The sequence below is a fragment of the Capricornis sumatraensis genome, chromosome 20, assembly GCF_032405125.1.
Source record: "Capricornis sumatraensis isolate serow.1 chromosome 20, serow.2, whole genome shotgun sequence".
NCBI classification, from domain to species: domain Eukaryota; kingdom Metazoa; phylum Chordata; class Mammalia; order Artiodactyla; family Bovidae; genus Capricornis; species Capricornis sumatraensis.
The window spans coordinates 68,267,157-68,289,304 of NC_091088.1; the positions used below are offsets into that span (position 1 = coordinate 68,267,157).

A 22,148-nucleotide genomic window follows, 5' to 3' on the forward strand; every position below is an offset into this window, starting at 1 on the left:
TGCCAAAGCTGGGTCTCTAGAAACAGCCAAGAACTAGAGCTGGGTCTCTGGAAACAGCCAACAGACACCATAGCTGGGCCTCTTGAAACAAGTGCTACACCTTCTCCCCAAGGAGCTAGTTGGTTGTGGGAGGGATCACACAGTTAATGAATCTCCTAGAAGGTATGTGGGGGTCTCAGGACTTCAGCTCTTGACTGCAGGAGGATCGACTAGATGTCTTTCCAGAAAGGAATGATTCCACAGGGAAACCCAACGTCCGCTTCGGGCTTTTGCAAGTGTGACTTCCTGCATCTTTAGTGCAGAGGCCAGGTGGGCATGCAGTCAATGTCTGGCAATGGTTGCGTACGTGCTGGACTCGGCCATGGGCTCTGAGGACGGCGGGGACACAGCTCTGGCCGATCTCTGGGTGAGGAACTTGTGGTTCAGCCGGGCATAGGTCACCTCCTGGGGGCCTCCTGCAGCAGGGGTCTGAGGATAAAGACACAGGGTGAGTTTGGGTGGCAGAGTGAGGGCATGTCACCTCCACAGTGAGGACACAGAAGACATTGTGGCTTCTGTCCCTCTTTCTTGGGGTCCCTCCCTCTAGGGGAGTCTGACCACCATGAAAAGCCTGTGTGGTGAGGATGTGAGATCCTGCCTGCTGCCAGGGGACTGAGCATCATGGAAGTGGATCTTCCAGCCCCGGTCGAGCCTCTGATGAGTGCAGCCCTGCTCAGCATCTTGATGGCAACCTCAGAACAGATGGTGAGCCAGAACTACCCAGCCAATCAGATTCCAAGTTCCTGGCCCAAGAAACTGAGATGATTCTATTAAGCTGCTAAATCACAGGGGCTTTGGTTCAAAGCATTAGCTGATGAATGCAAACACTTACCAAGGCTCCCACCTCTCCAACCATGTCGGGAAATCTGTCAACGCTGGCCACATCTGAATGCGAGGAGGACCAGGGCTCAGTTCTCTGAGGTGGAACTTAAAAGACAAACATGCCTGACCTCACAGATTCATATTTCGTCTCCACCCCGCCTGGAACGTCCTGGAATGCTTCACTCCAACACCGCTTCCCTGAAGTGTGGCTGAAACCCTGCTTCCCCTCCCAGACCTGTCCCCCCCCCACCCGCTTGTCTTTACCTGCGGTCCCATCTCGGACATCCACAGCTGGGCTGAGCCTGGGGAGAAAGAACACGTGAGCCCTGAGGGCTGCCTGGGGACAGAGGACGGCAGGCTGGGAGGTCATCCCCAGGGTCCTCACCTCCCCTGGAGTCTCTGCTCCTCGTCTTTGCTTCTGGGAGGCCCTGAGGAGAGTCAGGTGTGAATTAAGAAGAGAAGGCTTCTTTCCAGCACCCCCAAACAGTCTGCCTGGTCACCCCACCCTGTCCCTGAGACCTACCTCGTCTTCTCCGGAGCTGACGATGGAGGAGAAGGACCAGGAGGGAGAGACAAAGGAGAAAGGCCACAGAGACCCCAATGAGAATATACACCTGCTCTGTCGACAGGCCTGAGGGAGCTGGGAGGGTGGAATCAGATTATCAGCAGTATGCCTTTATGGAGCACCTGCTGCATACTGCCCCCCACACACACATATCCTGGGTGCTTATGGTGTTCACACTCAGATATAAAGAAAGCTCTCACATGCACACCAGTCCTGTGGCTTGGGACTTGCTCTCCCCCGCTTTACAAAGCCAGGTCTGAGCGCTGAAGCCCTGGGTCCACAGCGCATTGGCAGAGCTGGAATAATACCGACACCAACGCCCGTTCTCTCCCTCTTTCCCCAGAGAGCACACTCCACGAGGAGGGAAGAAAATATCTCCTCCTACGAATAAGATCAATGCTTCTCCAGGCTCAGGCAGTGCTGCGGGGTCGGTGCATTTATTACTGGTTTTGTACACGAGCAACGAGGAACGTGGAAGGATTGGGTGATTTGATTTGCTCAGGGGCACAGAGCTGGGGAGGGCGGGACTGGATCCAGGCAGTCTCTGTGATGGGGTCTTCTGTGGACATGAGTCTCCACAGCATGAAATAGGAGTGAGGGAGCGAGATGGAAGGGGGCTGAGCTGGACTCCTACCCCCGGCAGGTTCAGGGCCTTCTGAGAGGGCAGCTCTGCTTTCTAGGCTGCTCAGGTGTAACCATCAGCTGTCCCTTCCCTTTGGCTCCCAGCCCACCCCCCCACCGCCGTCCCTCTCTCAGCGCGGAGCCGGGCCCGCCGTGGACCCTGACTGCAAGGGGGCGGTGCGGAGCGACAGCCAAACCCTCGAGTCTGGGGTCCAGTCTGGCTGCCCTGGGCTGGTTCCTCCCTTCCAACCCCTGTCCCTTTGGACAAGAACCTGTAAGCTCCTTTCTGCATAGGAAAAGGGGCGGAGGCTCTGAGAAGGTCCGGGAAGGGCCGCCCACAGTGGGCCGTCCTGGCATTACTGCCATCGGGCGCCCGGTGCAGGGTCATCTATCCAGGTGGGTGCTGTTCCCGGGACCCTTATGAGTGTCAGAGACACCCCGCTGCCCTGAGCCTGCCAGCCCCGTGCTGCGCTCTCACACTCCCTGAGCCAAGACCGGGAGAGGGCTGCGCCCTGATCCCAGCACAGACCGCCCCCCAGACACCCCTCCAGGCGGGGGTCAGCCGAGGAGCAGCACTGAGCGGTGGGGGAGCTGACGCTCCAGGGGGGCCTGTGATGGTGGGGGGACAGGAGAAGGACTGGTGCTGTGTAGGGGCTGCCCAGGGTCTGTCCCTCTCAGCCTGGCGCCTCTCCAAACTGAGCATCTGACCGCAGGCCACTCATGCCCTTCACTCAACCCAGGACACCACCAAGATACCTGAGAAAAGGGGGCTGGGGCCAGACAAGGTGGAACCGCCCTGCTCCATCATGCTGGGGTCACACCCTCAGCACCTCTCAGAGCTGTGCCCCACATCACTGCCCAGACTTTTCATGGTGACCTTCTCTGGGGGTGGGGGGTCAGAGTGTGCTGGACTGACCCTGACTCCAGGACACCCTGGGGGCTGACCACACACAGGACAGGCAGGGCCTCACCCCTAAAGTCCCCTGAAGCACCATCCAGCTCTGGTCAGGGGTCCCCTGGACCTTGTGACTTGCCTGGTGAGACCAGGCTCAGGGAGCTGAGCCAGGCGTGGAGGCAGGGGAGGCATGGGCAGAGGGGACAGAAGCAGAGGGCTCCGGGGGCGGGGGTGGGGGCCAGTGGGCGGAGGGCACAGCGGGGCCCAGGCACACCTGCAGGGAGGGCAGAGACGGCCTCCGCGGTCCCCTCCAGGCTCAGGGCCTCGCTGAGCGCCGACCAGGCGGACTCTGTTTGATAGATGCAGCGATAAGGCCCGACAGTGTCTTCACGCAGAGTGGTGATGTGGAATCTGGCCTCGGTCTCCTGTTCACCTCGGGACGTGACAGCCACATCCTCATAGTCCTTCCTATTACCCTTCTCCAGGCGGAAGCTCGTAACCCCGGCAGGGCCCCGGCACACGATGCTCACCGGCTGCCCCCAGGGCACCACGGAGCCCGGCTCAGCTGAGATGGAGGGTCTGGGCAGGGTCCCTAGGAGGGGAGAGCAGGGCCCCAGGGTCTGTCCTGAGGAGACCAGCACACGACACAGTTCTCTCATCTTAGTGGAGAATCACCACACAACACAACCCACTCATCTTAGTGGAGAATCACCACACAACACAACCCACTCATCTTAGTGGAGAATCACCACACCACACAATTCTCTCATCTTAGTGGAGATCACCACACCACACAACCCACTCGTCTTAGTGGAGATCACCACACCACACAATTCTCTCAGAGGAGATCACCACACAGGGCAATTCACTCTCTTGCTTCTTTTTCTTGTTGGAAACTTGCAACGTTGTACAGCCCTGGCCCCATCCAGTTTGGGACGCCCCCATCGCCCCCGCAGTGGACAGCCCCACCCCCTGCCCGTCCCAGGGGCAGCTGAATCCCCGCCACTGCGGTTAGCCTCCCCACTGATGTAAGGACCCTGAGGCTCGGTCACAGCTTGCTCAGGATGACACGGAGGTGACAGAGAAGCTGGGGCAGCTCCCTCCCTGCCCACAGCCGCTCCAGAGAGAGGGGCAGGGGGACCCAGCGGGGGATGCCCGGGTCCTTCCTGGGACGAGGAAAGCAGGGCTCTGAGTGGGGGAAGTGACCTGTGCTGGGTCTGAAGGGAAGGGCCGCTGCCTGTGCTGGGAGAGGTTGTGTGGTAGGTGTATGTGCAGGTGTGTGTGTGTGTGTGGGGTGTATATATGTGTGTGCATATGTGTGTGTGTGTGTGTGTGGGTGTATGTGTGTGTGTGCAGGTACATATGTGTGTGGGTGTGTGTAGGGAGTGTGTATGTGGGGGTGTGTGTATGGGTGTGTGTGTGTGTGCAGGTATATATGTGTGGGTGTTTGTGTGGGGGATGTATGTGGGGGGGGTGTGTATGGGTGTGTATGGGTGTGTGTGTGCAGGTACATATGTGTGGGGGTGTGTGGGGTGTGTGGGGATGTGTGTGGGGATGTGTATGGGTGTATGTGTGTGTGCAGGTATATGTGTGTGTGGGTGTGTGTGGGGTGTGTGTATGTGTGTGGGGATGTGTATGGGTGTGTGTGTGTGTGTGCATGCAGGTATATATGGGTGTGGGTGTGGGTGTGTGTACATGTGTGGGGGTGTGTATGGGTATGTATGTGTGTGTGTGTGCAGGTATATATGTGTGTGCATGTGTGTGGGGAGGGTGTACGTGTGTGTGTGCAGGTGTGTGGGGGGATGTGGGTGGGTGTATGTGCATGAGAGTGTGTATGTATGTGGGGGATTGGGATGTGGGTATGAATGTGTGGGGGCTGTGGGTGTGTGGGGGGGAATGTGTGCAGGTATGTGTGTATGCATGTGTGCAGGTGTGTGTGGGGGTGTATGTGTGTGTGTGTGTATGTGTGTGTGTGCAGGTATATATGTGTGTGCATGTGGGGGGAGGAGAGTGTATGTGTGCATGTGTGGGTGTGTGTGAGGGATGTGTGTGTGTGTGTGTGTATGAGTGTGTGTATATACATGGGAGGTTGGGGGTGTGGGTATGAATGTGGGGGGCTGTGGGTGTGTGTGTGGGGGTGTATGTGTGTGTGTGTGCAGGTATGAGTGTATGCATGTGTGCAGGTGTGGGGGTGTGTGTGTGGGTGTATGCAGGTATGTGTGTGCATGTGTGTGGGGTGTGTATGGGTGTGGGTGTGTGCAGGTGTGGGGGGTGTGCAGGGGTGTGTGTGTGTGCAAGTATGTGTGTATGCATGTGTGCAGGTGTGGGTGTGTGTGTGGGTGTGTGCAGGTATGTGTGTGCCTGTGTGTGGGGGTGTGTATGGGTGTGGGGGTGTGCAGGTATGTGTGTGCGTGTGTGTGGGTGTGGGGGGGTGTGTGTGCATGTGTGTGGGTGTGGGGGGTGTGTGTGTGCAGGTATGAGTGTATGCATGTGTGCAGGTGTGGGGGTGTGTGTGTGGGTGTATGCAGGTATGTGTGTGCATGTGGGGGGGTGTATAGGTGTGGGTGTGTGTGGGGGATGTGGGTGGGTGTGTGTGTATGAGTGTGTGTATATACGTGGGAGGTTGGGGGTGTGGGTATGAATGTGTGGGGCCTGTGGGTGTGTGGGGGGTGTATGTGTGTGTGTGTGTGCAGGGATGAGTGTATGCATGTGTGCAGGTGTGGGGTGTGTGTGTGGGTGTATGCAGGTATGTGTGTGCATGTGTGGGGGGTGTGTATGGGTGTGGGTGTGTGCAGGTGTGGGGGGTGTGCAGGGGTGTGTGTGTGTATGCAAGTATGTGTGTATGTATGTGTGCAGGTGTGGGGTGTGTGTGTGGGTGTGTGTAGGTATGTGTGTGCATGTGTGTGGGGGTGTGTATGGGTGTGGGTGTGTGCAGGTGTGGGGGGTGTGCAGGTATGTGTGTGCATGTGTGTGGGTGTGGGGGGTGTGTGTGTGCAGGTATGTGTGTGCATGTGGGGGGCATGGGTGTGTGTGTGTGCAGGGATGAGTGTATGCATGTGTGCATGTGGGGGGGTGTATAGGTGTGGGTGTGTGCAGGTGTGGGGGGTGTGCAGGGGTGTGTGTGTGGAGGACATGGGGCACAGATCTGGCCCCACAGACTCCAGGGGCTGAGGGTTCTTGTGTGCACTCCGCAGCACCCGGGCGAGCCCAGGGTCTGACGGGTGGGCGCCGACTGGGGGCCGGGAGAGCTGGAGCTGCAGCTCAGGGTTAGAGTCTGCGGGCGCAGCCCCTCGTGCAGCGGGGGTCAGTCTTTGGCCATCAGCGGGTGTGTGAGGCCCACCCACATTGTGGAGGACAGTCTGCTTTGCTCAGAACCCAATGATTTAAACGTTGATACCATCCCAAAACATCCTTGCAGACACACCCAGAATGTTTGACCACGTAAGTGACCATGGGCCAGCCGAGGAGACACAAAATTAAATACCACAAATTCCACCACCCCCACAGCATCAACTTGACACCTGCGTGCACGTCCTGAAACCACAGCTAACCTCCAGATAAAGACAACAGCGTGAGTGAGTGAGGAGCGCCCTCTGCTGGCCCCTGCCTCTGTGGGGACTTCACGGACTCTGAAGCCAACTTCCTGATTCAGGGCTGCAAGCCCTCCCGACCCCCCACCCCCACCCCCACCCCCACCCCCACCGCGCCCCTGCCTAGTTGAGACACGTGGGGTTTCCAGAAGCCTCAGTGACAAGGACACGGAAATACACTGGGATGGAGGAAACCCAGGGATGGTCTCTGCAGACTCACCCTGGACACAGCGACCCTCACCCGCCAGGGAATGCGGGACCAGACCTGCGCTCCAGCTCCTCCACAAACACACACATACACACACACACACACACACACACTCATGCACATACATATGCACACACATGTGCACACGTGCGCACACACACATGTACACATGTACACACACACACCCGTGTGCACACACACTCATGCACACACACACCCACATATACACATGCACAGACACACACACCCACACACCCCTGCACACACATGCACCCATGCACATACACATGTGCACACAAATATACAGACACACCTGCACACATACACACCTACACACATACACACACACTCATACACACACACATGCACCCACATTTACACAAACACACATACACACCACACACACACCTACATACACACCCGCCCAAATACACACACACATATACACATACACACCTGCCTACATACACGCACGCACACATGTGCACACATGTGCGCACACACACCCACACACACACCCCTGCACACACATGCACCCATGAACATACACATGTGTACACACATATACAGACACACACCCACATATACACCTGCACACACACACACACCTGCACACATACACACACACACATGCACCCACATATACACATACACAATACACATGTGCACACATATATACAGACACACCCACATATACACCTGCACACACACACCTGCCCACATACACACACACAGGCACCCACATATACACAAACACATATACACACCACACACACACACCTGTATACACACCTGCCTAAATACACACATACATATACACGCACCCACCTGCCTACATACACACACACACACACACCCTTCACTTCCCCGTTCTGCAGACTGCTCCCCTCACCTCACACTTTCACACCCAGGACAGGCAGCTGCCTTTGAGACTCAGCAACACAGACTGGGAGAGCTCCCCCTCCCTCACCCCTCACCCCCTCATTCTCTCCCTTTCCTTCCACCACATCTAGGTCCCCTCCATCCGTTTACTGAGGCCTCCATGTGCCTCTGGATCCACAAATACGGGAAACACCCCGGCGCCTGCCCCCTTGGGGCTGACAGTCCAGAGGGACGACACACGTTCACAGACAGTTGTGCAAACCCACGGGTATGGGCGGTGACGTGTGCTCTGGGGTGAGTATGGGAATCTCGGGGAGGGGGGCAGTGGGAGGCCGAGCTGCCCCCTGGGGGTCAGAGGGAGGGGGTTCCTGAGCTGAGAGCAGACGTGGAGGATGGTCCCTGGGCTGAGGGGCAGGGCACAGGAGACACGGTGGGGAGGGCCGGGCTGGGTGGTGAGATTCAGAAAGTGAAAGAAAACCCAGGGAGCGGCGGCTTCACGGGGGCACTGTGCAGGGGAGGCTGGAGGAGACAGCCGGGCTGGTCCTCTCCGGGGCGAGCGCTGTTCTCTGCACGGGGCTGCGGGGGGCAGTCTGGGCTCCTGGGGGTGCAAGCTGATGGGCTCAGCCCAGTCCTGAGAGTCAGGTCGTCCCCGCGGGGTCATCGAGGGCAGAGGGGGGACAGGGGAGACCCAGGCCAGGGTCCTGTACTGGGGCTGTTAGCAGCTTGGGGCATAAGCCAGGGCCCCCAGGCCCCCGGGTCCGCTCCGCTCTCATCGAGGTCCGTCTTGGGGAGATGGGGGTTTGGGGGAGACTCACCCTGCTGAGTGCGGGCCGTCTGGGCCAGACAGAGCGCTGGAAGAGAAGCTCTAGTAAGAAGACGCCCGCCTGGCGGTTTCCTCACGGGCTGCAGTCCCGGGGCCCTCGAGGAGCCGTGGGGTGGGTGGGTGTCTTCCCATCATTTCCCAAACTACCCCCCCCGAGCCCCCCAATATTACATCTGAGTGCAAGCCCTCTCCTCACTCTGAAGTAATCTCAGACAACCCTACCCTCTCCTCCAGGCCAGCCCAGCTCAGTCTGCACGCACCCCACCCCCAGCCGGTGTCCAGGACCGAACCTTCCCCATCACTTGGGTCTGGGCCAAAGCTGAGGGCACAGCCCCGGGGATGGAGGGGGAACCACATTGCCCCCCCAGGACTCTGGTGTCTCTTGGGCTGGAGTCAGGGCTGAGCAGAGCCCCTCTGCCCCTGGAATCCGGCCCGGCACCCCCAGACTCACCCAGGCTCAGGAGAGTGGAGGGTCCGGGCGCCATGGCCCAGCCCTGTCCCAGCGCGCCCTGAAGTCGGTACTGAGGGACGGAGCCTGCAGCCCGCGTGGGAGAAGGGATGTACCCCAGGCCTTTATGGGGCGGTTTCCAACCAACAGCCTCACACAAAGGGGAAGAGCGCCCTCCCCGCCCGTCACACACTTCCCGCTAAGGGGCCGCAGGGCCGGCTCCCAGCTGTTCCTCCCTCTGGGCTCCCACGAGGCTCAACTGCTCTCCGGGTGCACCCCGAGGGGGGAGCCCCATTCTCCACCCGTGAGCAGAACACCGACTTGACCATCAGTCCCGACTCTCTTCTTGGGCAAGGACTTGCATCACTTTATGCCAACGGTTCCTCGTATTGAAAATGGAAAACCCCGAAATCCTCCTCTGAGTGTTTAATATTGCGATGTATGTTACATTCCCTGGAGGTGTCAAGTGCATTAAAAATACCTTATCCCATAGGTTCTCTGCCCGTTTCCCGGGCGGCGCTGGAACCGGGGGAGGCGGGGCTGGCCGGGGAGCACACACAAAATCCCAGAGCTGAGTGATGGGGAGACAGACCTTGGGACCTGGGCCTGGGCTTGGGACCCGGTGGGGCCCCCAGCTGGGAGCTGAAATGAGAGCAGGGCTGGGGGGTGGGAGGGCGTGTGTGCACACGGAGGCTGCAGGACAGGAGCCCCGTCGTGGAATCCCTGTCCTCTGTCCCCGAGGCCAGGGAACAGCTGCTTCTCCCGGGAGGAGCTCTGCCAGACGGTGATGGCGGGCTACACAGCAGCCGGTGCTCAGTCCTCCTATTAACAGAAACCTAGTTCTATCCAAGGGGCTGTGTTCCAACCCTGGATGGGGAAGGGGAGTGGAGAGGATGCGGTATGGGGCTAAGGCAATCCAACAATCCCATTTGCAGTGACTGGACCATGGATGGTCAATGACACTTAATGTGGAATATATCAGGGTTTCTGGAATCACATTTCTCTCTTGTTAACAGAGGGTCTCATAAGACGTTTGGCTCCTTTAATCCTCTCCATGGGCAGCCATATGATGATGATGTGATATCTGGAGCTTCAACAGCCATCTTGCAACCATGAGGCAACAAGCTTGACTACAATAGCAGAGATACTGAACATACTGAGGTGAAAGAACACAAGATCTAAGGTTTGTAGAAACTCCTGGAATTGCTGAAAAAGCCCTGTGACTGCCTACCCCTGGAGTTCTTAATAAGTAAAGAATAACTGCTAGATTTTCTGTCAAATATCAGACTAAATCTATGGACCACACTGCATAAAATAATAACTGTTTTATTGATAGCTCAGTGGTAAAGAATCCACCTGCCAATGCAAGAGACATGGGTTCAATCCCTAGGCCGGGATGATCCCACATACTGCAGAGCAGCTAAGCCCGTGTGCCATTACTATTGAGCCTGTGCCCTAGAGTCTGTATTCCGGAACAAGAGAAGCCACCACAAAGAGTGCATGGCAACTAGAGAGTAGCCCCCTGTTGCCGCAACTAGAGAAAAACCCACACAGTATCAAAGACCTAGCACAGCCAAAAATGAATAAATGATTTAAAAAATAATAATAACTACCTTAAAAAATAAAACTGTTTTATAGCATATTTTAAAGGTTGTCTTAAGACATTTAAATGCCTCAAAGAAATGAAAACTCAGCAAAGGTCATATGGCCAAAAATGAAAAGATGAGATTCCCTGGAGCCAGGCTGAATGCTGAACATGGCTGTCACCTTGACAATGATGAATCAAGTTTTAGTTTCACAGCCTGATCGAGGGTAGCAGCTAAAGGCTAAAGTGTGAGGCTAGTAAAGTCAAGGCTAGAGTCAACTGGGGTCACCCTGGCTAACTAGGACGAACACCAACACAGCCCCATGTAACCACCCATCTGACCTCTGTGTGTGTGTGTGTGTCTCCCTCACTCATGCTCACTAGTGGCTTTTATCAGCTTTATTAACAGATACCTTGCAGACAGTTAACGGCAACCATTAAATATGGGTGTGTCCACTGTGGATCTATGGGCCTACAGTACAGAATGTGAGTCAACAGTGCCGAGGTGTCCGAGGGCATGCTCCCTGCTTCCAGGAGACTCTGCTGCAAAGCTCACCTCAAGTTTTCCAGACTAGCCCACACCTCTGTTTTCCCTTTAGGGCTTCCCTGCTGGCTCAGACAGTAAAGATTCTGTCTGCAATGCAGTAAACCTAGGTTCGGTCCCTAGGTTGGGAAGTTCCCCTGGAGGAGGGCACGGCAACCCACTCCAGTATTCTGGCCTGGAGAATCCCATGGACAGAGGAGCCTGGCAGTCTACAGACCATGGGGTCGCGAAGAGTCGGACATGACTGAGCGACTCAATGACAACACATCACAGGCAGAAACAAAGCAAGCTGAAAAATGCGCTGTCTGTGGTGTGTTGGACCAGAACACAGGCCAACAGTTCTGTATCTCAGCGAGTACGTAGGATCAAGCAGTTTTCTTTCTGCTCTGTGTGGGTCTCTCTGTTTTGCCCCAGGCTGAACTCAGAAAAGAACAGGGCTTTCTGAAACTGTTCTACAGGAAACCTGATGCTATATTAGGCAGCCCTCATCCCCTAACTACTCCCTGACATGAACTACACACCTTGGCCCCAAGCCTCCTATCCAAACTGGCCAAGATTTGGTTTTACAAGTGCTAAACTCATATCAAAGTTTTTTAAAACGTTTTTGCTTTCCTTCTTTCCTCAACTACCAGGTCTTATGATGATGGTGATATATAATACTCCTTTACCTACTAATACATAAGTACATTATTCTTGTAAAAAAAAAAATGGAGCTTCTGTGGTGGTCCAGTGGTTAGGGATCTGCTTGCCAATGCCAGGGACATTTGGTCCCTAGTTTGGCCCCTAGTCTGGGAAGATCCCACATGCCACAGGGCAACTAAGCCCGTGCAGCACAGCTTGAGCCTGCCTGCTGCAACTCCTGAAACCCAAGCATGCCTAGAGCCCAGGTTCCATAACAGGAGCAGCCACCGCAGGGAGAATCCCGCACCACAATCAGAGAGAGCCTGCACCGCAACCACGACCCAGGGCAACCAAAACAAGCAACGCACAGAGACTCACAGGAGTGTTCCAAGCAGAATTTTGACTCAGTATCACAGAGATAACAATTTCCTTGGTGAAACTCAGTGAGTTGTTGAATGTATCTTGCAATTCTGTATAATGAGCAATGTAAGATACATATGAAAACTATTTCTTGAGGGCTTTATCTAAAATTCTCTTATTTGTTGACTGAATAAAATTTCTCCCTTTCCCTCTGTCTCTCTCTCTGTATTTCTGTCTCTGTTGGCGTCTGTCTCTCCCTGTCTTTCTGTCTCTCCCTCTGTCTCTCATTGTGTCTGTGTCTTGATCTCTCTGTCTCTGCCTCTCACACTCCTGCCCTCTGGCTTGCTCTCTCTTCCTCCTAACCCGTCCTGAAGTTTACTTCCTTAAAGGCAGCCCTGCAGCCCTAGGCCCCTGGAGTCATACAATCTCATTTGACAGCTGCACTCAGTGGTGTGTGGAGCAACCAGCTCAAGCCGGTTCCTGACGCCTGACTGTGAACATCCTTCCCCCATTGCAGGTTCAGTGATCTCACTTTTTTAAAAATATATATATATATATATATTTTTTTTAGTGGTTTTTAAAAAAAATTTTAATTGGAGGCTAATTACTTTACAATATTGTATTGGTTTTGCCATACATCAACATGAATCCACCATGGGTATACACGTGTTCCCCATCCTGAATCCCCCTCCCTCTTCCCTCCCCATACCATCCCTCTGGGTCATCCCAGTGCAACAGCCGCAAGGATCCTGTATCCTGCATCGAACCTGGACTGGCAATTTGTTTCATATATGATATTATACATGTTTTAATGCCATTCTCCCAAATCATCCCACCCTCACCCTCTCCCACAGAGTCCAAAAGTCTGTTCTATACATCTGTGTCTCTTTTGCTGTCTCACATACAGGGTTATCATTACCATCTTTCTAAATTCCATATATATGCGTTAGTATACTGTATTGGTGTTTTTCTTTCTGGCTTACTTCACTCTGTATAATAGGGTCCAGTTTCATCCACCTCATTAGAACTGATTCAAATGTATTCTTTTTAATGGCTGAGTAATACTCCATTGTGTATATGTATCACAGCTTTCTTATCCATTCATCTGCTGAAGGACATCTAGGTTGCTTCCATGTCCTGGCTATTACAAACAGTGCTGCGATGAACATTGTGGTACATGTGTCTCTTTCAATTTTGGTTTCCTCAGTATGTATGCCCAGTAGTGGGATTGCTGGGTCATGAGGCAGTTCTATTTCCAGTTTTTTAAGGAATCTCCACACTGTTCTCCATAGTGGCTGTACTAGTTTGCATTCCCACCAACAGTGTAGGAGGGTTCCCTTTTCTCCACATCCTCTCCAGCATTTATTGCTTGTAGACTTTTGGATAGCAGCCATTCAGACTGGTGTGAAGTGGTACCTCATTGTGGTTTTGATTTGCATTTCTCTGATAATGAGTGATGTTGAGCATCTTTTCATGTGTTTGTTAGCCATCTGTATGTCTTCTTTGGAGAAATGTCTGTTTAGTTCTTTGGCCCATTTTTTGATTGGATCATTTATTTTTCTGGAATTGAGCTGCAGGAGTTACATGTATATTTTTGAGATTAGTTGTTTGTCAGTTGCTTCATTTGCTATTATTTTCTCCCATTCTGAAGGCTGTCTTTTCACCTTGCTTATAGTTTCCTTTATTGTGCAGAAACTTTTAATTTTAATTAGGTCCCATTTGTTTATTTTTGCTTTTATTTCCAATATTCTGGGCGGTGGGTCATAGAGGATCCTGCTGTGATGTATGTCGGAGAGTGTTTTGTCTATGTTCTCCTCTAGGAGTTTTATGGTTTCTGGTCTTACATTTAGATCTTTAATCCATTTTGAGTTTATTTTTGTGTATGGTGTTAGAAAGTGATCTAGTTTCATTCTTTTACAAGTGGTTGACCAGTTTTCCCAGCACCACTTGTTAAAGAGATTGTCTTCTCTCCATTGTATATCTTGCCTCCTTTGTCAAAGATAAGGTGTCCATAGGTGCATGGATTTATCTCTGGGCTTTCTATTTTGTTCCATTGATCTATATTTCTGTCTTTGTGCCAATACCATACTGTCTTGATGACTGTGGCTTTGTAATGGAGCCTGAAGCCAGGCAGATTGATTCCTCAAGTTCCATTCTTCTTTCTCAAGATTGCTTTGGCTATTCGAGGTTTTTTGTATTCCATACAAATTGTGAAATTATTTGTTCTAGTTCTGTGAAAAATACCGCTGGTAGCTTGATAGGAATTGCATTGAATCTATAGATTGCTTTGGGTAGTATACTCATTTTCACTATATTGATTCTTCCAATCCACGAACACAGTCTATTTCTCCATCTATTAGTGTCCTCTTTGATTTCTTTCATCAGTGTTTTATAGTTTTCTATATATAGGTCTTTGTTTCTTTAGGTAGATATATTCCTAAGTATTTTATTCTTTTCGTTGCAATGGTGAATGGAATTGTTTCCTTAATTTCTCTTTCTATTTTCTCATTATTAGTGTATAGGAATGCAAGGGATTTCTGTGTGTTGATTTTATATCCTGCAACTTTACTATATTCATTGATTAGTTCTAGTAATTTTCTGGTGGAGTCTTTAGGGTTTTCTATGTAGAGAATCATGTCATCTGCAAACAGTGAGAGTTTTACTTCTTTTCCAATTTGGATTCCTTTTATTTCTTTTTCTGCTCTGGTTGCTGTGGCCAAAACTTCCAAAACTATGTTGAATAGTAGTGGTGAAAGTGGGCACCCTTGCCTTGTTCCTGACTTTAGGGGAAATGCTTTCAATTTTTCACCATTGAGAATAATGTTTGCTGTGGGTTTGTCATATATAGCTTTTATTATGTTGAGGTGTGTTCCTTCTATTGATGCTTTCTGGAGAGTTTTTTATCATAAATGGATGTTGAATATTGTCAAAGGCTGAAGTTTGCAATGAGCCACACTGTATTTACTTCCCAGAAACTGGCGAGTGCTACAGATCTGTTGCTTTCTTTCATAGATGTAACTGTTACATCTTTCCCATCACACTTCTGGGCGATTTCCAAAGGCCACCTTAAAGAAAGTTAAACAGGACAGGGAGGACTTCCCTGGTGGTCCAGTGGGTAATGAACCTGGCTTGCAATGCAAGGGACATGGGTTCCCTCCTTGGTCCAGGAAGATCCCGCGGGCAACTAAGTCCATGAACCACAACTACTGAAGCCCACACGCTCTAGAGCCTGTGCTCCACAGCAAGAGAAGCCACTGCAATGGAAAAAAAAAAAAAGAACAGGAAAGAAACACTCTGTGACATTCCCATCCGAAAGGAAAACTGACAAAATCCTGTCTATATCCATGGTGTCCTGCAGCAGGCTTCATTCCTTCACCACCTAAAGCAGCCAACATCTAAAATCGCCTGTCCAAGTTTCTCTTGCATTTTTGTAAGTACAGGGTGACCACATATATACATATTTGCATGTGTATGTATATACATATGCGTGTTCATTGTTGTTTTTAACTTTATGACCCAATAGAGTTTTGAAAATGATTTTTGAAATCAGATACGGAGTAAGCATGGACTAATGTTCTATTCCTTGGACTACAAGATGGCAGAGTAGAAGGACATGTGCTCATCTCCTCCGAGAACTCCACAAATTACAACTCACTGCTGAACAACCATTGACAGGAGAATGTTGGATCTCACCCAGAAAAGATACTTTGCCAACAAAGGTCCGTCTAGTCAAGGCTATGGTTTTTCCGAGAGTCATGTATGGGTGTGAGAGTTGGGCTATAAAGAAAGCTGAGTGCTGAAGAATTGATGCTTTTAAACTGTGGTGTTGGACAGAACTCTTGAGAGTCCGTGGTTGCAAGGAGATCCAACCAGTCCATCCTAAAGGAGATCAGTCCTGGGTGTTCATTGGAAGGACTGATGTTGAAACTGAAACTCCAATACTTTGGCCACCTGATGCAAAGAACTGATCCATTGGAAAACACCCTGATGCTTGGAAAGATTGAGGGCAGGAGAAGAAGGGAACGACATAGGATGAGATGGTTGGGTGGCATCACTGACTCAATGAACATGAGTTTGAGTAAACTCCAGGAGTTGGTGATGCACAGGGAGGCCTGGAGTGCTATAGTCCATGGGGCTGCAAAGAGTTGGACACGACTGAGCGACTGAACTGAACTGAATGTTCTATTCATTAATTATGTAACCATCTTTTGAAATTCCTGTCTTTACTCAAGTATTACCTTTCCATTGTCCTTTGTTCCCTCCTGCATGTCTTTCCACTGGGATTATTTTCCTTTTACCTGAAACCACCTACAATGCAGAAGACACAGTTTCAATCACCAGGTTGGGAAGATCCCCTGGAGAAGGGCACGGCTACCCACTCCAGTATTTTTGCCTGGAGAATCCCAGTGACAGAGGAGCATGACAGGCTATGGTCTATAGGGCTCGAAAGAGTTGGACACAACTGAAGTGAATAACACGCTTCCTTCTTTTGGTGCCCATCTGTTGGTGAAGAATTCAGTTTTTCATTGCCTGAAATTAATGTCTTCATCTCACCTCCAATTTTGAAGTTTTCTCCTGCTGTAGAGTTCTAGGTTGGCATTTATTTTTTAGTGATTAAATCTGGCATTAATCATTTCTGTTGCAAATGAACTGCAGATCTTCTCATTGCTTCTTTGAAAATAATCTGTCCTTTTTCTCTCAGTGCTTTTAAGATTTTGCCTTTGAAGTTCAGCAATTTTCCTCTTCTGTGTCTCAGCATATGTGTGTGTGTTGAATTTTACTGAAGTGTAATAGATTAGAAGTGCACATATCAAATGCACAGCTTGACGAATCCTCAGATTGAACACTCTTGGGTTTGCCAGTAACTTCTCTCCAAAGGTAATGACTTTGCTGACTTCTAACAGCATGGGTTAAATTTGCGTGTTTTGGTTCTTTATCTCAGGGTGAATATTCTCTGCAGCCTCTTTGTGTGTGTGTGTGTGTGTGTGTGTGTGTGTGTGTGTGTGTGTGTGGCTTCCTCTGCTCAACCAAATATTTTAAGATTTGTCTAACACTCTGGGTGCTGTGGAGTATTTAATTGTGTGAATCACCACCATGAGTACATCCCCCCTAGTGTAAAGAGGCATTTGCTTAGCTTCCAGTTTACGTTAGGATGGAAAGTGTTGCTTTGACTGTCTTAATTCATGTCCAGTGATGAGCGTATATGTGTGTTTCTGTTGGAATAAACCTCGGGGTGTAATTGCCGTGTGTCGTGCCATGCATTTATTCAGTTTTAGTAGGTACTTCTGAATATGTTTTGAAGTGATGGCATCAGTTCACACTCTGAGCATTCTGGTTACCTCACATCCTCACCTGCCCCTCTGCTTTCCCACCTTCTTATTTTTGCCCCCCCATGTGAGGGGTGGTGGTACCTTTGTGGTATTACTTTGCATGTCTCAGGTAACTAATGCATTTGGAAACATTTTCCTATGGCTTTTGGTCATTTGAATATTCATCCAATTTTGTGAAATGTCTGTCTGAGTCATTTTTCTCATTTCCTCATTTAGAAAATTGAGTTGACTTTTTTTTTTAACTAAACAGTAGGAAGCTTTCTCTTTTCTTATTATGCTCGAGTCCTTTGTCAGATGTGTTCCTTTTGAATATTTGTTCCTCATCTAGCTGAGGGTCACTCTCTTGTTGCTGCATTTTGGAAAAGATTATTTCTGAATCTTATTAGAGCCCATCTATCCAATTTTATTTTATGTTTATTGCTGCTGCAAAGGGTGAAGAAATTTTCTGTATGTTCCTCCCAGAGCTAGCGATGTACTTTTTGGTTTTATATCTTCAGTCCTTGGGACACAATGCTGTGTGTGTGGGTGGGTGGGTGGGGCAGTGTGCTCATAGTTCACATGCATTTTTCATATGGGAATCTGCAGTTTATTGGAAGGACCATCCTTTCCTCAACTGAGTTGTGGGATATCCTGTGTTGTATCGCAGGAGAGCGCTCTGCTCTAATGATTAGTGTGTGTATCTGTGCCCAGTAACACATGGACCAGACACTCTAGCCACATAGTGAGGCTTGACACCCAGGAGTGTGTGTCTTCCAGCTTTGTCTTTCTGTTTCAAGGTATCATTAAATAATTTTGGCCCTCAGTATGTCTAACAACAACAAAAAACCTCTCTGTTTTGTTGCTGTTGTGTTGCTGTTTATAGAGCAGTTTGCATCTGCTGGGGCTTCCCAGGTGGGGAGGTAGTAAAGAATCCGCCTGCCAATGCAGGAGATGCGGGAGACCCAGGTTCAACCCCCGGGTCGGGAAGATCCCCTGGAGAAGGAAATAGCAACCCACTCCAGTATTCTTGCCTGGAGAATCCCATGGACAGAGGAGCCTGATGGGCTACGGTCCATGGGGTTGCAAAGAGTCGGACACAACTGAGCAACTAATACTTGACTTGATAAATAAATAGACAAATAAATACATAGGATATAAGTTATAGTCTCTCTTTTTCCTCAGCAATGTGTTTTTCATAAGATTGATGTTATTTTTCCTTTGTAGTGTGGATGAATTCACTCTGAAGTACTGAACACTTTTATTTGTACTTATCTTGGGTTTCTCTGAGCTTCTGGAAGCAGTGACTTGAAGGCTGATCCAACTTGCAAAACAAATATGGATCACGTTGGATAATTAGAAGCCAGATGATACAGTTCAAATTGGAGTATGACAAAGGGGGCACAGACCAGGGCTCTGTGACAACCTAGAGCAGTGGGATGGGGCGGGAGGTGGGAGGGAGGTTCAAGAGGGAGGGGACGCATGTATACCTGTGGCTGTTTCATGTTGATGTATGGCAGAAATCATCACAATACTGCAAAGCAACTATACTTCAACTAAAAATAAATTTTTAAATAAAAATAAATTTAAAAAAAAGATGAAGTCACACAAAAAATTTAAATTAGACAAGACTGGACAATTTCTAGGTCACGATTTCCTCAAATATTGCTCTTCCTTGGTTCTCTCTCTTCTTCGCCTTCAGACTGCTAATTAATCCACATAGAAGCTTCTTTCTGTGTCCCACAAGTCTCTGAGACTTTCCCCCAAGGTGTTCCATTTTTCTCTTCTGCGGACTTCAATTTGGGTATATTTTACCTTATGTTCAGTTTATTATTTTTGTCTTCTGCCCTGTTCCAGCCCCCCATGACCATGAAGTCAGAGTCCAGAAATCATTAGGATCCAAGAATGTGAGAGGTCATGGTCAGAAAAACCATCTTGTCTGAAAAATGTCTTCAGTGACTGAAATCACAAATTTCAAGGGAAGTCAGAAAAGCCACCGTCTGCTAAGCAAGACTTGGAAAGTTAGCTCATCTCTCTGGGGACAGAAAGAATAGATCACACCAGGTCTCTGAGTAATGCCGCTTGGCCACATGCTCTCTGGAGATTCTATCAGAGTCTGCTTAAGGGGGAATGCCCATTTTCTTCTGAATCTCCTTTGCAAAGACTGTGGGTTGTTAAAGTGGCCAGTCAGCTTTCTAAATCAGCACAGTCCAGCAAAGACCCAGCATAAACCACAAATAGTAGCCACTGAGGCACTTTTACACATCTACACTAAAAAAAAAAAAAAGAAAAGAAAGAAACACAGAAATTAATTATACTTATGTTTCATTTAACCCAATCTATTTTTTAATTGAAGGATTATTGCTTTACAGAATGTTGTCCTTCTCTGTCAAACACCAACATAACCCAGTCTATTTTAAAATGGTGTCTTTTCAGCATAAGAAATGACCAACAAGATAGCTCACACTCTTTCCCAAGAACCCCAGGGGCACCTCCCATATACGTCACTCCCTGGGTTAAAAAGCTTAAAACAGGACTTCTGGGGTGGTCCAGTGGTTAAGAATCCACCAGCCAGTGCAGGAGATGCAAGTTTGATCCCTGGTCCAGGGAAGATTCCACATGCTGCAGGGCAACTAAGCCTGTGTCCCACAACTACTGAAGCTTGTGTGCCTAGAGCCTGTGGACTTCCCTAGTGGTTAAGAACCCACCTGCTGATGCAGGGGACCCGGGTTTGATCCCTGGTCTGGGAAGATTCCACACGCTGCAGAAGCTACTAAGCCACAATTACCGAAGCCTGCGTTTCTGGAGCCTGCGCTCTGCAGCGAGAGAAGCCCTTGCTTGCCACAACTAGAGAAAGCCTGCAGCAACGGTGAAGGCCTGTCGCAGCCAAAACTAAATAAATTCATTAATTTTAGAAAAAAAGCTTAAAACCGCCCATCTAAGCCCCAAAGAGGACCAGGGCCAGCCGGACATGCTCACACGTGACCACAAGCCCTGGGAACATCAGCCGGGCACATTTCCACGTGATCACAAGCCCCGGGGGTCAGTCGAGCCCATCCCTGATTGCTCGCCATCAGTCGGGAGCACCTGGAAGTCCTTGTCGGGGCGGCTTCCCAGAGCCCGGGGAGAAGCCAGCCCAGGATGCATGCTGGTCCCCACGGCGGGGCTCTTGGAGGAGGAGGGGCGGGGGCGGGAAACCAGGCCAGGCATGCATGTCCCTTCCGGGCCCGGGCGAACGGAGGAGCGGACACAACCCAACTGGACACCAGCTGTACAGGCAGCGGAGCCCGACTCCACAGACAGACACGCAGGGCGTGATGCCCAGAAGCTTAACCCAAGTCTGTTTCAGCTTTCCTGTTGGTTCTGTTGCAGTGAAAAAGGAAGAGAAGTGATTTTTTTCTCTTTTCCGTTTCCTGAGAACAAAGATAAAGAGAACCGTGAGCAGCAGGCCTGAACATTCCTAGTTGTGTTGGTTTTTTTTTTTTTTTTTGACTTTGCTCCTAACTCTGAGTGTCTGTAACTAAGTTGGCATCTCTGCCCCCTACTCTGCAGGAACTACACTTCACACCTGCTTTCCTTGGACTCTGTGCTAAATACATCCCCTAGCTGGTGCTTACCCTTGCAACACTCTGCCCCTTGTAGTTACATATCAGAAAGAAGACGGCAGAGCCTCCAAGCTGCCAGACTCCATTACTGGGTTACTGACACCCGTCGATGACTGTCTTTGAAGCAATGCAAGAGGAAGAGATCAAGACCCTATCATCTTCACTCCTCATCACCGACCCCTGCAAGCCCTGGTCTTATATAAGCCCCTAGACGCCTCATGGGGGCGGGGGGCACAGTTCTTGAGGCACAAGCCTACTGCATTCCCCTCTCTGCCAGCTGAGAATAAAAGCCACCTTTCTATTTCCTCCAAACTGTCTCCACCTTTGTTCATTTGGCTTCGCTGGGCCGAGAAGGCCAAGCTTTTGGCCGGCAACAGTTTTCTCTCGAGAAGGGAAGTAACTCCTTTCCTTGAGGTTTTGTTTCTCCCCACTGCCAGCCCCGTCCGCGGGGAGGGAACATTTCATAGCAGATGTTTCAGCTGCTTTGCAAGTAAACTGCTGCTCACTTAGCTGAGAGGACTTCCCTGGTGGCTCAGCGGTGAAGAATCCACCTGCCAATGCAGGAGACGTGGGTTCAGTCCCTGGGTTGGGTAGAGCCCCTGGCGAAGGAAATGGCAACCCACTCCAGTATTCTTGCCTGGGAATTCCCATGGACAGAGGAACCTGACAGTTCCTGGGCTCACAAAGAGTCTAGGATACGACTTAGCAACTAAGCAACAACGTTATCTGAAACACCATCCACCACCTGTGGGTAATTTGGGTTTTTTTGTAAGTAAATTTTATTTCCTAGACTAGTTTTAGGCTCACAGCGAAACCGAGCAGAAGAGGGATTCCCTGGAGGTCCAGTGGTTAGGACCCTGCACTCTCACTGCCGAGGGGCCTGGGTTTGATCCCTTGCCGTGGAACTAAGATCCCACAAGCTGCACAGTACTGAAAAAAGGGGGTGGATGATCAGAAGATGCCAAGGTTTCCATACACCTCCTGCCCCACCCCCGACAGGCACAGGGTCCCCCATTACCAGCAGGCTGGCACCAGGGTGGTGCGTGTGTTACAGCCGATGAATTCACACTGACATCCGAACCCCCTGAAGCCCGTGGTTTACATTAGGGCTCACCCTTGGTGGACCTTTAATGGGTCTGAACAAACGCGTAACACCATGAATCTGCACTACAGACCCATATACGGTAGCTTCACTCTCCGAAAACGCCTCTGCTCCGTGTGTTCATCCCCTCCC

The 22,148-nt window shown here is 50.5% G+C and overlaps 1 protein-coding gene across 1 annotated transcript; it reads right to left on the reverse strand.

The window, feature by feature from the left end:
• Window positions 1-321: 321 nt before the first annotated feature.
• On the reverse strand, window positions 322-8,930 carry LAIR1 (leukocyte associated immunoglobulin like receptor 1). The gene is made up of 7 exons (XM_068993188.1): window positions 8,897-8,930; window positions 3,217-3,534; window positions 1,385-1,501; window positions 1,247-1,289; window positions 1,126-1,163; window positions 872-966; window positions 322-468 (listed from the first exon to the last, which is right to left on the reverse strand). The coding sequence occupies exons 1-7, from the start codon at window positions 8,928-8,930 to the stop codon at window positions 322-324; spliced, it is 792 nt and encodes a 263-aa protein (XP_068849289.1).
• Between the last annotated feature and the right edge of the window lie 13,218 nt (window positions 8,931-22,148).

Bases quoted from the DNA above. Each gene is read 5' to 3' on its own strand.
- LAIR1 (XM_068993188.1), bottom strand. From the start codon at position 8,930: ATGGCGCCCGGACCCTCCACTCTCCTGAGCCTGG. The intron at 1,164-1,246 runs GTGAGGACCCTG...CTTTCTCCCCAG, and splicing joins GAGCAGAGACTCCAGGGGAG to GCTCAGCCCAGCTGTGGATG. The intron at 469-871 runs GTAAGTGTTTGC...CTTTATCCTCAG, and splicing joins TTGGAGAGGTGGGAGCCTTG to ACCCCTGCTGCAGGAGGCCC.